The sequence below is a fragment of the Aotus nancymaae genome, unplaced genomic scaffold, assembly GCF_030222135.1.
Source record: "Aotus nancymaae isolate 86718 unplaced genomic scaffold, 86718_ANA_hifiasm-v0.15.2.pri h1tg000003l, whole genome shotgun sequence".
Lineage (NCBI taxonomy): Eukaryota > Metazoa > Chordata > Mammalia > Primates > Aotidae > Aotus > Aotus nancymaae.
In genome coordinates this window covers 38,770,388-38,783,836 of record NW_026988414.1, presented here as the reverse complement: position 1 = coordinate 38,783,836, position 13,449 = coordinate 38,770,388, and the positions used below count along the sequence as shown (strand labels likewise).

Genomic DNA, 13,449 nt, shown 5'->3' with positions numbered 1-13,449 from the left:
TCTCATTTTGTTAGATATGGCTGATTAAACATTTAAAAATTTGTTTCCCAATATACACACTATCTTAATAAACAAGTTGCAAGAAAAATTGGTGAAACTGCTTGTGGGAAACTTTCTTAATTCAGGTAATAGGATTCTTCTAGATCTGTGTTGTCCAATATGGTAGCCTCTAACTACATGTGGCATTTTACATTCGGGAGGCTGAGTCAGGAGAATCGTTTGAACCTGGGAGACGGAGGTTGCAGCGAGCCGTGATCGTGCCACTACACTCCAGCCTGGTGACAGAGTGAGACTCTGCCTCAAAAAAATTAAATAGTATCCTGGCACAGTGGCATACACTTGTAGTCCCAGCTACTTGAGAGGCTGAGGCAGAAGGAGTTTGAGGCTGTAGTGTGCTGATCATGCCTATAAATAGCCTCTGTATTCCAGCCTGGGCAACATAGCAAGACCCTGTCTTAAAATAAATAAATAAATATTAAAATTCACTTCTTCAGTTGTGCAGGCTACATTTCAAAGTGCTCAGTAGCTGCATGTGGCTAGTGGTTACTTTATTGGACAGCATAGGTTATACATCAACATAATCATCATCGTAGAAAGTTGTTAGTGCACAATACTAAGCTAGACAATTAAAGCTATTTTTCCAGCCAGCCATGGTGACTCACACCTGTAATCCCAGCACTTTGGGAGGCTGAGGCCAGTGGATCACTTGAGGTCAGGAGTTGAAGACCAGCCTGGCCAAGGCTGGAGGCTAAGGCAGGAGAACCACTTGAACACTTGAACCCAGTGAGCCAAGATTGCTCCATTGTACTCCAGCCTGGGTGACAGAGTGAAACTCTGTCGCAAAAAAAAAAAGCTATTTTTCCAGCCAAGAGCAGTGGCTCATACCTAAAATCTCAGTACTTTAGGAATACTGCCTGAGCCCTGGGGTTGAGACCAGCTGTTTATACTATACTTCATCCTTATCCTGTTTATCTTCCTAATACATTTTACGTGTTTTCTTCTGGAGAAACCTTTATGCAGTTTTCTGCCCACATTTTTATTGCACTTCTAAGATGTTGTCCATCCATTTTCTACTGTTGGCAGTTAATGAGTTTCTTTCTTTCTTTTTTTTTTTTTTTGAGACAGAGTCTCGATCTTTCACCCAGGCTGGAGTGTAGTAGTTCAATCTGGGCTCACTGCAACCTGCACCTCCTGGGTTCAAGCAATTCTCCCGCCTCAGCCTCCCGAGTAGCTGGGACTATAGGGGCATGTCACCACGCCTGGCTAATTTTTTGTATTTTTAGTAGAGACAGGATTTCACCGTGTTAGCAGGATGGTCTCAATCTCCTGACCTTGTGATCCACCTGCTTCGGCCTCCCAAAGTGCTTTGATTACAGACATGAGCAAACTTGCCTGGCCTTCTTTGACTCTTTTTAATGTAATTACTAAAGAAATCCGGAAGGCGCTTAGGGGAGGAAGGCCAAGGAGTTCCTAACCTAACAGAAAGGAGCATGTGTGATCAATGGATTTTAACTAGATAGAAAAGTTTTCTTTGAAAATGCCTTTGTCATATCTTGTATAATCGTATAACAGAAATTCTTAACCATTTTAAGGAAAAGTTTTCATCAGATCAAACATCTAATTGCCTGGTTTCCTCCCTTTATTTTTTGCGTGGGGCCAGGAGCAAAAGGCTATTTTTGCAGCACAATCTCTTAACTTCTCATCAATGAGGAAAGATAGAGACATTTCATCTTTCCTCCCATTTTTCTCCTAATGCACATAATTGTTTAGGGGGAAAAGCCTAGGAGTAATTTGGAACTGTTTTGGAGCATATTAGTCTTTCTAACAGAAACTTTATTCCCTGATTATTTGGAATGTCTAATTTTTATCTGTGGATGAAAACTGGCCTTTTGTAACACCCACTAGATTTGTAAGCCCTGGGAGACCAGGGGATGGCATCTAGCTTGCTCAGCATTGTACACTGTACATCCATTGTACATCTTGCTTGGTGCCTCTGGCACACAGTAGGTACATAGTAAATACCTTTGAATGAAAATTTCTGTTATCAGAGATTCTAGTTCTTCTGTTTGGAGGATTCTGCTTTTCCTCCATTCTCCTGCTTAACTCTGTCTTCCAAGTATGGAAAAAATATATTTGTAGCACTGTTTTTCAGGTCATTTAAGAGGCCACAATAAAAACTGGTTATATAGGGCCGGGCATGGTGGCTCATGCGTGTAATCCCAGCACTTTGGGAGGCCAAGATAGGCAGATCACTTAAGGCCAGGAGTTCAGAACCAGCCTGGCCAACACTGCAAAACCCTGTCCCTACTAAAATTACAAAAATGAGCTGGGCCTGGTGGCACATGCCTGTAATCCCAGCTACTCAGGAGACTGAGGCAGGAGAATCACTTAAACGCAGGAGGCAGAGGTTACAGTGAGCTGAGACCATGCCACTGCACTGCATGCTGGGAGACAGAGCAAGACTCTGTCTCAAAAAAACAAAACAAAACAAAACTGAGCCAGGCGTAGTGGCTCACACCTGTAATCCCAGCACTGTGGAAGGCTGAGGCGGGCAGATCACCTGAGTTTGGGAGTTCGAGACCAGCCTGACCAACATGGAGAAACTCTGTCTCTATTAAAAATACAAAATTAGCCAGGTGTGGTGGTGCATGCTTGTAATCCCAGCTGCTCAGGAGGCTGAGGCAAGAGAATCACTTGAACTTGGGAGCCTGTGGTTGTGGTGAGCTGAGATCGTTCCATTTCCTGGGCGACAGGAGCGAAACTCCGTCTCAAAAAAAAAACCCTATAAACCTGGTTATATAGAATAGCGTCATTTTTACCCTGTTCCACATCAAGATTGCCTTGAAATTAAGTATTTTTTCTTTTTCTTTTTTAAATTTTTTTGGAGACAGGGTCTTGCCATGTTGCCCAGGCTGGAGTACGGTGGCTATTCACAGGCATGATCCCACTACTAATCAGCACAGGAGTTTTGAGAAACTAAATATTTTAAGCTTTTCCCCTCATGCCATTTAATTTGTAATTTTTAAAATAAACGGTATTTGAAAGCTTCTAAGACATCCACTTTCTGCAGATTGGAACATGCAGCCAGTTGAGACAGGGCTTTCCATCAAGTTCATTTTTATGCTTTGTGCATTATCCTTATACTAGAATCACAGATTTTCTCTGCTTTGCCTAACAGCAGCTTGTTTCTGAAGAAAATTTTTTTAATCTTATTTTTCTTAAATGCCTTTTATGAAAACCATCAATAAAAAATTTATGATCATCTCTAATCCCCCACGGTCTCAAATTAAATTGTATCAGAAAAATTTTAAGGGAGGGAAAATCTGAAATCCGATTATACTTTCTTAAAAAGCAGAATATTTTTAAATACTGTAAATATGGGTATTCATAGCTGACCCTTTTTTCCTGTTTCTAGGACTATCCTATTAAGTGTAATCTCACTGCTTAATGAGCCCAACACCTTCTCCCCAGCCAATGTCGATGCTTCAGTTATGTTCAGGAAATGGAGAGACAGTAAAGGAAAAGACAAAGAATATGCTGAAATCATTAGGTAAGGTGCTTTTTTTTTTTTTTTTTTTAAATTACCTTAAGTCATTATACAAAACCAAAATATATTCTGGAACCAAGGTTTTACATCAAACTTAAATATCCTGTCCATTCCAGGATAATTTTCTCCAATTAGATTTATAGTGTGGGAAGAGAAGATTTCTGCCTGAGCCCAATGAACTTTGCTAGGTAATGCAGTAGCAGACCTGATTTTCTATGAACCAGAACTTCTAGGTTCTTAACTAGTCAAGTTTGCAAAGTGTCTTTTAATCATTTTAGGGACCCTGTTCTAGAACATATTGATTAAGTGTAGCAAACACAATTACCCAAGGTATTCCAGATGTTCCAGGTACATAGGACAGAGTATCAAGTGTATGCAAGACAGAGTAATTTTGTTTTCAAAATTTGAATAAATAGGCCAGGCACAGTGGCTCATGCCTGTAATCCCAGCGCGTTGGGAGGCTGAGGCAGGTAGATCACTTGAGGTCAGGAGTTTGAGACCAGCCTAGGCAACATGGTGAAACCCCATCTCTACTTAAAGTACAAAAATTAGCCAGGTGTGGTGGTGCATGCCTGTAATCCCAGCTACTCAGGAGGCTGAGGCAGGAGAATTGGTTGAACCCAGGAGGTGAAGGTTGCAGTGAGCCAAGATCGCACCACTGCACTCCAGCCTGTGCGACACTTCGTCTTAAAAAAAAAAATTGAATAAATAAAGCCTTCTAGTTTATTGGCATTCCTGACCATAGCAGCAAGTATCTTGGAAATCCTTATTATCAGCAACACTAATGTGTGGTATAACAGAGCCCTAGAATAAGATTCGAGGGATTTGGAATCTACTAGTGGCTATGCTATTATGATAAATGGTCCCACGAATAATGGGTCCAAAATGGTTAATTTTGGGGATCTTTTACTTTCTTCTCTATGTAAAAGGAAAAAAGCTCAACCTTTAATCACTCAGGACATCAGGTTCTTGTAATAGTACCCAAAAAATTTGTGATAAATACAAACCCTATCCTTCCCCCACCCTCCACCTCTTTATTTAAATTGTTATTATTTTTTACACTCTTACTCTGTCACCCAGGTCAGAGTGCAGTGGCACAATCTCAGCTCACTGCAACCTCCGCCTCCTGGGTTCAAGCGATTCTCCTGTCTCAGCTTCCTGAGTAGCTGGGGATCACAGGCACCCACCACCATGCCCGGCTAATTTTTTGCATTTTTAGTAGCAACAGGGTTTTTACCATGTTGGCCGGGCTGGTCTCAAACTCCTGACCTTGTGATCCAGCCACCTCGGCTTCCCAAAGTGCTGGGATTACAGGCGTCAGCCACTGCACCCAGCCTCCTCCACCTCTTTTTAAAGAAACATGGTCTCCCTCTGTTGCCCAGGCTGGAGTGCAGTGGTGTGATCACAGCCCATGGTAACCTGAATTCCTGGGCTCAGGCAGTCCTCCCACCTCAGCCTCTCAAGCAACCAAGACTATAAGCATGTACCACCACACCCAGCTAATTTCTATTATTATTTTTTGTAGAGACAAGGTCTTGGTATGTTGCCCAGCCTGGTCTTGAACTCTTGGCTTCAATTGATCCTCCTGCCTCAGCCTTCCAAAGCTCTGGGATTACAGGTGTGAGCCACCGGGCCTGGCCTCAACCCCACTTGATGTTAGATTTTCATTTCTTAAAATACAGACCCTAAATACAGTTACAGCTTACTTTGTGCATAGGAGTTCAGTAAGCACTGGCATTTATACAAATAAGAGTAAAATCTAGTTGGCAAGAGACCAAGTGATATGAAAAAAGTTAGAACAATGCTGGGAAAGCACATGAGGTGACTGCTGAGTAATAAAATCAGCAGTTCTAAGTTTTCTGCCCATTGGGATCACCTTTCGACTGTCCCTAAATGATAGCTGTCTTTTATGGGATTACAAGGACAGTTTGAGCATGTGTGTGTGTGTATATATCTCACCTAGGTGACTGATACATACCAAAATTTGAAGATAATTAGTATAAATAGTAAGGTCCTACAGAAATCTAGAGGCGTGAGAGTGTACTAAGGATTGAAGGATCAGAAAGCTTATGTATACATATTCTTAAGGTACTTCTATTTCTTAATTTAAGGGTCCTTTTATCTCATTCTATCATGCCTTAATTACCTAGCACAGTACCTGACACTCAGCAACAACTTTGTGTCAGGTACTCATTAAGACAGCATGTCTCCTTAGGGAGTTCACTTTGTTAGCATTTAAAAACAAACGACCATGTATAATTATACCTATAGAAGCCTAAACAAGAAACATTGGGAGAAATACATAATGTAATAATTTCCTAGCAGAGATAATTCCTCATAACCAGTAATTTTTCAGGTGAAAAAAGGGAAGGAAAACACCCATGTTTGCTACAATACAGGATCATAATAGCATGACACGCATGTCAAGTCAATTACAAATGCTTGAGTATTTTTTTGAGATGGTCTCCCACTTTCACCCAGGCTGGAGTACAGTGATGCGATCTCTACTCAACTGCAACCTCTGGCTCCAGGGCTCAAGCTATCCTACTTCAGTTGGACAGGGGACCGACATGGACTAAACTGAGGCAGTAGTAGTAGGGACGAGACGACAGATAAAAAAAATATTTAAGCTGTGGCCAGGTGCAGTGGCTCATGAGGTCAGGAGTTCAAGACCAGCCTGGCAAAGATGGTAAAATCCCATCTCTACTAAAACTACAAAAATTAGCCGGGTGCAGTGGCAGGTGCCTGTAATGCCAGCTATTCAGGAGGCTGAGGCAGAAGAATTGCCTGAACCTGGGCAGCAGAGGTTACAGTGAGCAGAGATCACGCCACTGTACTCTAGCCCGGGCGACAGAGTGAGACTCCTCCATCTCAAAAAAAAAAAAAAAAAAAAAAAAAAAAAGCTGTAAAACAATAGGTCTTTGGAGTGAGATTTATTATTTTAAGAAGTGATGTTTATTCAGAGAGGTAAAATAGGAGAAACTGGCAATAGAGGTAGAAAATGCATATGTAGTCTACCTCTGCATATGGAACATCAGGATAGAAGCTTCCAAAAAGCATTTGTTTATATGAGCCAAGAGCTGTCAGCATAAAATGAGTGGTGGCTAAAATTATGGGAACAAAGATGATTGATGTCCCAGGGAGAATGCTGAGTGTGGAGATTCAAGCCCAGAAACCTCAGGACCATCCATATGCAAAGCAAGGCAACAGAAGAAGAGCTTCAAGTACAACCAAAAGAGATTGACATTAGGAAGATCAAGAGTGGTCAAGTCTTGACTCAAATTTTTGTAATTGTTGAAGGAAACAAGGTATTGCTCTGTTCACTCATAGAATTGACTGCACACCTCTTATGTGCCAGGCTATGTGCTAGACACTGGGGAAATAGAAGAGACTAAGACAGACATTGACACTCACATCAGAATATGGGGAGACAGAAGAATGAGCAAACAAAAAATACTAGATAGTGCTAAGTAGGATAATGTGAAAGAGTGACTAGATGGTTCTTTAAATTGGGTTGTCTGACCAGGCCTTCTCTAAGGTGATTTGTAAGCCTTAACATCCGAGGCATTGCTTTCTGAGTGACGAGGAGGAACCAGGCATGTGTGGAGGAGGGGCACAGCAAGTGGTGCAGACAGAAAAATCAACAAGGTGTGTCTGAGATACCAAAAAAGACCAGGGTGTTATACCTAACAACACTGTAAAAAATAAAAATTAAAAAAAGACCAGGGTGAATGTGTTGAAGTTGGAGAAAGTGATGGGCTGGGAGAAAATCCAAGAGTGGGTTGTGTGGCAGGCTCAGTGGCTCAGCCTATAATCTCAACACTTTGAGAGGCCGAGGCAGGTGGGTCAGGAGTTTTGAGACCAGCCTGGCCAACATGATGTAATCCCATCTCTACCGAAAGAAGTACAGAAATTAGCTGGGCGTGGTAGTGCGGGCCTGTAGTTCCAGCTACTCGGGAGGCTGAGGCAGAATTGTTTGAACCTGGGAGGTGGAGGTTGCAGTGAGCCAAGACTGTGCCTCTGCACTCCAGTGTGGGTGACAGAGCAAGACTCTGTCTCAAAGAAAGAAAGAATAAAAGAGTGGGTCGTCTAAGACTTTGGAATCTGGCATAAGGTATTTGAATTTTACTATAAGTGAATAGAATTGTTGGGGGCACATAATGAGTTTGGTGGTGAGGCGACTCAGAGGTGATTCTGGCTATAACTGATCCATTGCTTTAAACTCCCTTGACATAACAAGTGTATTTCCCCCCTAAAAGGTCAGAGTTTACATAGTACAGGGTATCTGTCATATGCTTTCAGGCAGGTACTGAAGTTTGGAAATCTGAGTCATAAGTAATGATTATTTAAGGCCAATTATAAATCTGTCTCAAAACAGTGACTTACCATAAACCATTTCTGTCCCCCTCCCTCCAGGAAACAAGTTTCAGCCACTAAGGCTGAAGCAGAAAAGGATGGAGTGAAGGTCCCCACAACCCTGGCGGAATACTGCATCAAAACTAAAGTGCCTTCCAATGACAACAGCTCAGATTTGCTTTACGACGACTTGTATGATGACGACATTGATGATGAAGATGAGGAGGAGGAAGATGCCGACTGTTACGATGATGATGATTCTGGGAATGAGGAGTCGTGACGTGCTCCTTCAGTGCCCCTGTACTGCCCTGCCGTCTCAGGCCAAAGGGAGGGGAGCAAGTAGGGACCTGGCCATGGCCCCTCAGCAAAAACCTATTCACAGCGGGTGGGGAAACAAACACACAGCTCCTGCTGACTCCCCTTATGGATCTCAGTTTGCTCCTTTTTATGGACCTTTAACGGAGAGAGAGAGTAACCCTCCACAGAATGTCTGAATTCTTGCATTCTTTACCCTTCCATCATCACTGTATTGGTTCTTTTTTTAAAAAAACATCAACCCAAACTCCCGCCTCACTTCGTCTCTACAGAGTGTTCACAGCAAAACACGCTTGGTCTGTTTTTAGATTCTTGAAGAATTAAATAGTCTTTCAAGATGTTTAATGTGTTTAAAGCTGGGAACCTGTTGGGAGTTCACAAGTGCTGCATATACTGGGTAGCAAAAGAAAATGAAAAAAAACCCCACAAAACAAACTTAAAAAAAAAAAAAGCAAATTTGCCAAGGTTTAGCTGCTCATTTACATTAGTGTGTGCGCATTCATTCAGCCCCATGGTGGTGAGTTTTGTTTCTTTCCCTTCCTAAGGCTGGGATATGGTGGGTGTCAGGGACTTTGTGCTAAGCCTGATGAAATGTGCTCCTCCAATCTCCATGAAATCATCCTAAAACATGGAGGCCTCAGCTACTCTGAGGAGAGAAATCAGACTTTGTTTTTTGAAATCGATTGGGATGGAAAGCCTGAAATAAATATTCATACTTTACATAGAACTGAGCACTTGGTTGCTATTTATTGCAGGGTTGTTACTTTCCCCTCAGGGAGTGGGGGAAGTTGGGATGAGTGTGTGGGGGTGGACTTAGTGATGATGGGAACAAAGAGTTAAAAATCACTATGCTGTTTGGTTGATGCTACTGGTGGCCACCATTGGGAGAGGAAACATCTGTTTTATATTTAGCATGACCTTCCCATCAGAAATACACTCTTACCATGTCGTTTTGTTTTTTAAGGAGCCACTTTTAATTACTCAGTATTAATCCTAGGTGCATGTGTTAAGCTTTCGGTTTTCATCGAGCTGCTTATACTAATTGGTAGTGAAAATCATGGATGTGTGTGAGACAAGTTGCCAGTTCCCGCTGTCTTCATTGGATGCGAGCTGGACTTTTTTCTCCTTTCAACATACTTGGGCTGTGGAGCGCAAGCAGAACTTGTGCAGAGAGCTCCCCTTGGGATCATGTCTTGTGGCTGAGGGAGTTGACTGCAGGCAGTTTTTAGGACAGGTAAGGCTAGATATTCCTGTGATGCACTCGCTGCAGCTTTGATTTTCCAGATTTCAGTCGTGTTGCTTCAATCAATATTGAGATCCAGCAGCCTTCACCATCGAGGGACTTCAGAACTTGAAGGTGATTTTTGGTTGTTATGGGGGTGCGCCAGATCATAGGAGGGCATTATTTGGAGGAAACCGCTATAATGTAAAATCAGATTTCAGAAGGAAAATGTAGCAAGGACTGACTGTAGTCCTACTTCAGACCCCTGGGCACTAGTGTTAACTCCTCCTTCGGCTCGCAACTCAGAACCAAAGGGCAGATTAGGGACAGGGGTAAGAGGGAATCTTAGGATGGCCAGAGTAGGTGGCGCTTACTTCCTTAGCTCCTCCTTCCGTTCTGATCTCAGGGTTTTCACTCTTCAAACTTCCAAACACATGGCTTCTTCCTAGCAGCCCTTCCTGACCTCTGAAGTTTGGTCTGGTATGAAATAGGAATCTTTAACATGCAGACTCTTATGGGTCACTGAGCCTGGTCCCAGAATCTGTGATCTCCATAGGTCCAGGGCTGCTATTTGTGCCCAAAATCTAGTGATTCCAGTCAGATCCATGGAACAAAGCAGCTTTGTAATATGTTGTCAAGTTGCCTGATTACAAACTCTGACAGATGTTGGAACTACCTTTTTACTCCTCATACTTAAGTAATGCTTCCAGGTTAACTTGCAAATCTTCTGGATCCAAAGCCTCTTACAGTGCTGATTTGTCTCCCCAAAACTGCCCCCAAGACCTCCATGCAAGTTTACAGCCAGTAGCTTCGTCTTGCTGTCTTGGAGCCCCAAAATTAAGTCTTTCATTCCCCTTACTGCTAAAGCATCTCACTCACAGGGCAGGCCCGGCACCCTGGCATTGTGGGAGGTGCTCTGCTGCACAGCTCTGTTCCATCAGGCCCTATTGGCCTCTGTTACACATTGACTCAGGGAGCCAGAGCGCCAAGTGGAGGTTGTACCTCTCAGCCCTTTGGGGTGTTACTATCAAGGGCCGGGTTTGCCTCTGATGAGTACAATCAGTTCTAGTAAGACATTCTGATATTTTAGACTGACTTAACAAAACCCAGAGGCTAGTTCCAGAGCTGTCCCTGAGAACACATCCTGTGGAAAAACAATTGAGTTTGTAATTTTTTTCTTTTTGGGAGTCGAGGTCTCAGGCTCAACCTGGAACCATGTGCATACAGTTGTACTTATTATTTGGTGTGACATAAACTCAAAATCCTGCATTTTTAGATTTCTTTTAATTCTAATTGAGGCCTCACTGGATGCTCTTCAGTTCTGTGTACTTTGAGGCTGGGTGGAGAACATATATCTTGTTGCTGTTTCAGTCTTCCCCTCTTCTCCTTATCATTCCAGAGTTCTTTTCTGTTAGTCAGACTTTTTTGTAAAACCTTCTTTCCCTTGCCCTGGCAATTTGCGTCTTACTTGCTGGTTTCCTTACGTTTGGGGCACATATAGTGAAGAGACTGATTGGAAGGGGAAATGTGCAGCTCTCCACCCCTCCCATCCTGATATAAACAAGGTTTACATTTACAACTAAAAGGATTCAGAGATGCAATTTTCAACTATTCTGAAACCAGCAGGACACACCTGACTTTAATAGTTTTAGCTGAAATTGTAGATGTTTTTCTTCAGTTTAACTTATGAGAAAAGATTATCTGATGCATTTTGTGTTGACTTCCCCTTTAGTGGTTTATTTTGTCTTTTTCTGCCCATGTCTACTAATAAAATGTGAAATAAAATACCTGTATTGCTACTTCCCCATGAGATGACCCTCTTCTTTTTTTTACCTTATGTTAAAGAAAACGAAAAGGTGGTCTCATTGTTAACCTTCAGGTCCAGCTGAAAAATTAGACAAAAACCAAAACTGGGGAATCTGCCTTTCTAACTCACCTCCCTGGTGTATCCCCAATCCTTCCAAGCTCCTTACAGATACGGCCATTTGTTAAACTTGATTCTGAAAACAGGAGTCAATAGGAGTAGTCAGTGAGGGACTGAGGGACGCTCCGCTGCTTTCCTTAGGCAAACATTTTCACTGTCGTCTGTTTTCCTAATTTCCTGCTGCTAATAGCAAGGATCAGGTAGATCACCTTGTTTAATAAAAGTCCTGACTAATTTTAGTTGTAGACACTTGCCTCTTATCTAGTTAAGAGCCTAAGCTGTGGGTTAATAGGAGTATCGGTCCCATCACAACAGGACAATTGCTTCTCAATTGTAGAGGCCAAACACAGAAAACATAGATTTTGACCGCAGTCTGGTTCTGACACAATGACCTGACTAGCCATTTTATTTCCTTATTTAACCTGGTCTGAAGCAGTGATTTAGGACTGAAAAGAGAGGCGACAGCACCTTGGGCACACTTCCAGACCCTGAGCTGCCTGCCTGCCAGGTTGAAGCACAGTTGTGGATGGCCAAGAGGAGATATGCCTCTTTCCTATGGCTTTTGGCTACTCCCTGGTTCTGGCCTGACCCAAGATGAATGGTTGGTTGGGCCTTTCTGGAGCAGATAGATATGTAGCCCGGGATCCACCAGCCTACCTCATGACACCCCAAAACTCACTAGTCACATGTTCTACCACAGCTTTTGACTGCCAGTCAAGATGATTATGTTCAGTTGATGAAAAGCAAAAGACAGGTATACCTGTTCATACTTACTTACTCTCCCTTAGGGTCTAGAACCCTGCTCTCCGTACTTGGCTTTGCTTCAGATTGTAAAAGTCTCCTGAGGTTTGGAAAAGAAATTACTCTGCCCTGGTGTTCCTCTTGACAGGGTTCTGTGGGATACTGCCCTATCCCTAAGTCTCTTAAGGCGATTTTTAAAAAAGCCAGGTTAACTTTGATCAACATGGCCTGGGCGCTGTGAGGAGGTTTAGCTGTCCTTACAGCCATTGTCATTTGGGCCAAGAGGGTCCAGTAAAAAGGAAAACCAATTCAAGCATTTATAGCCTACGTCAGAAGACTGTGACCATGTCTCCTTTAGCCCTGTGAAGTCCAAGGCCTCTGCCCTGAGCTTCCCTTTAGTCACACCACACAGAGACTGTGCATGCTCTCAGAACTTTATTAGGTGGGGATTGGGCAAGAGAAAACCTCGGAAACAGCTGCCCACCTGGTTCAAGACAACTGGAAGAGAGATGCGTTGCTTGGATATATCTTTGATTTTTAAAGGGGAGCTGAATGGCTGAACAACTCAGATGATTATTATTTTTTAAATGGTCAGCTAGTCTCTAGTAAGTCTCTAGGGATATGACCAGACCAGAAGCCCCTGTTCTATATGAAGAAAAACAGGTGCCCATATTTGTGTTGGGTGGAGGGATATCACTACTATTCCCAAGATTTGGCGGAAGGGGACCATGACAGATGACAAAAGGAACAGTTTCTCAGAAATAGAGGTATGAAGTAATTACACAGGAAAGAAAACTAAAATAATAGTTTCCAAAGGAGTGAGACAAGTCGTGATTCTTCATTGGTACCTGACCCCTATACCCAAATGGCCTTGAACCAGCTTTCCAGAGATTGCCCCTAATGGCCCACTGGGCAGCGGCAGCTATGAAGAAGGCCTGAAGGCAGATGGGGTGGAGAGGCTTATTTTGCTACAGCAGAAAAGGGGCTTGAATGGGGAGTGCAGACCTGGCTAACATCTGCAGCCATCCCCCCCACTCCCCTAGACTTCTATCACATTTACAAATACATACATAAATACATTACATACAATAGCCAGTCTGGGAGGCAGGCTCCCCACAGAGGCACGGCTGACACAGTTAGTCTTGGGAATTCTAGGAAAGGGCACTGGGCTCCCATATATGTGCTCATGTGTTCTCTCCTGCCCAGGGTAAGCCTTGCCCCAGCCCACCCCTCTCTTCGGGTTTAGTTTGTCCAGTATGGAGAGTTGCCGTAGGCGGGTTTGGAGGCTTGAGACTTGGGCTGCAGGGAACTGGGCTGGCTGCGCTGACCCGAGCCACTCTGAGG

At 43.1% G+C, this 13,449-nt stretch overlaps 2 protein-coding genes across 6 annotated transcripts in view; one reads left to right on the top strand and one right to left on the bottom strand.

Moving 5' to 3' along the window:
* Positions 1-8,949, top strand: part of UBE2R2 (ubiquitin conjugating enzyme E2 R2) — a 104,136-nt gene extending 95,187 nt beyond the window's left edge. Inside the window, exons 4-5 of one of the 2 annotated variants that reach the window (XM_064380583.1) lie at positions 3,416-3,550; positions 7,964-8,949. In XM_064380583.1, the coding sequence (XP_064236653.1) occupies positions 3,416-3,550; positions 7,964-8,183 (355 nt within the window). In that variant the 3' untranslated portion in view covers positions 8,184-8,949. The remainder of the gene's footprint in view (positions 1-3,415; positions 3,551-7,963) is intronic. The other variant, XM_064380591.1, reaches the window with a different exon arrangement.
* Positions 8,014-13,449, bottom strand: part of UBAP2 (ubiquitin associated protein 2) — a 164,280-nt gene continuing 158,844 nt past the window's right edge. For all 4 annotated transcript variants that reach the window (XM_064380566.1, XM_021671541.2, XM_064380571.1 and 1 more), the window contains one exon: positions 8,014-13,443. In XM_064380566.1, the coding sequence (XP_064236636.1) occupies positions 13,348-13,443 (96 nt within the window). In that variant the 3' untranslated portion in view covers positions 8,014-13,347. The remainder of the gene's footprint in view (positions 13,444-13,449) is intronic.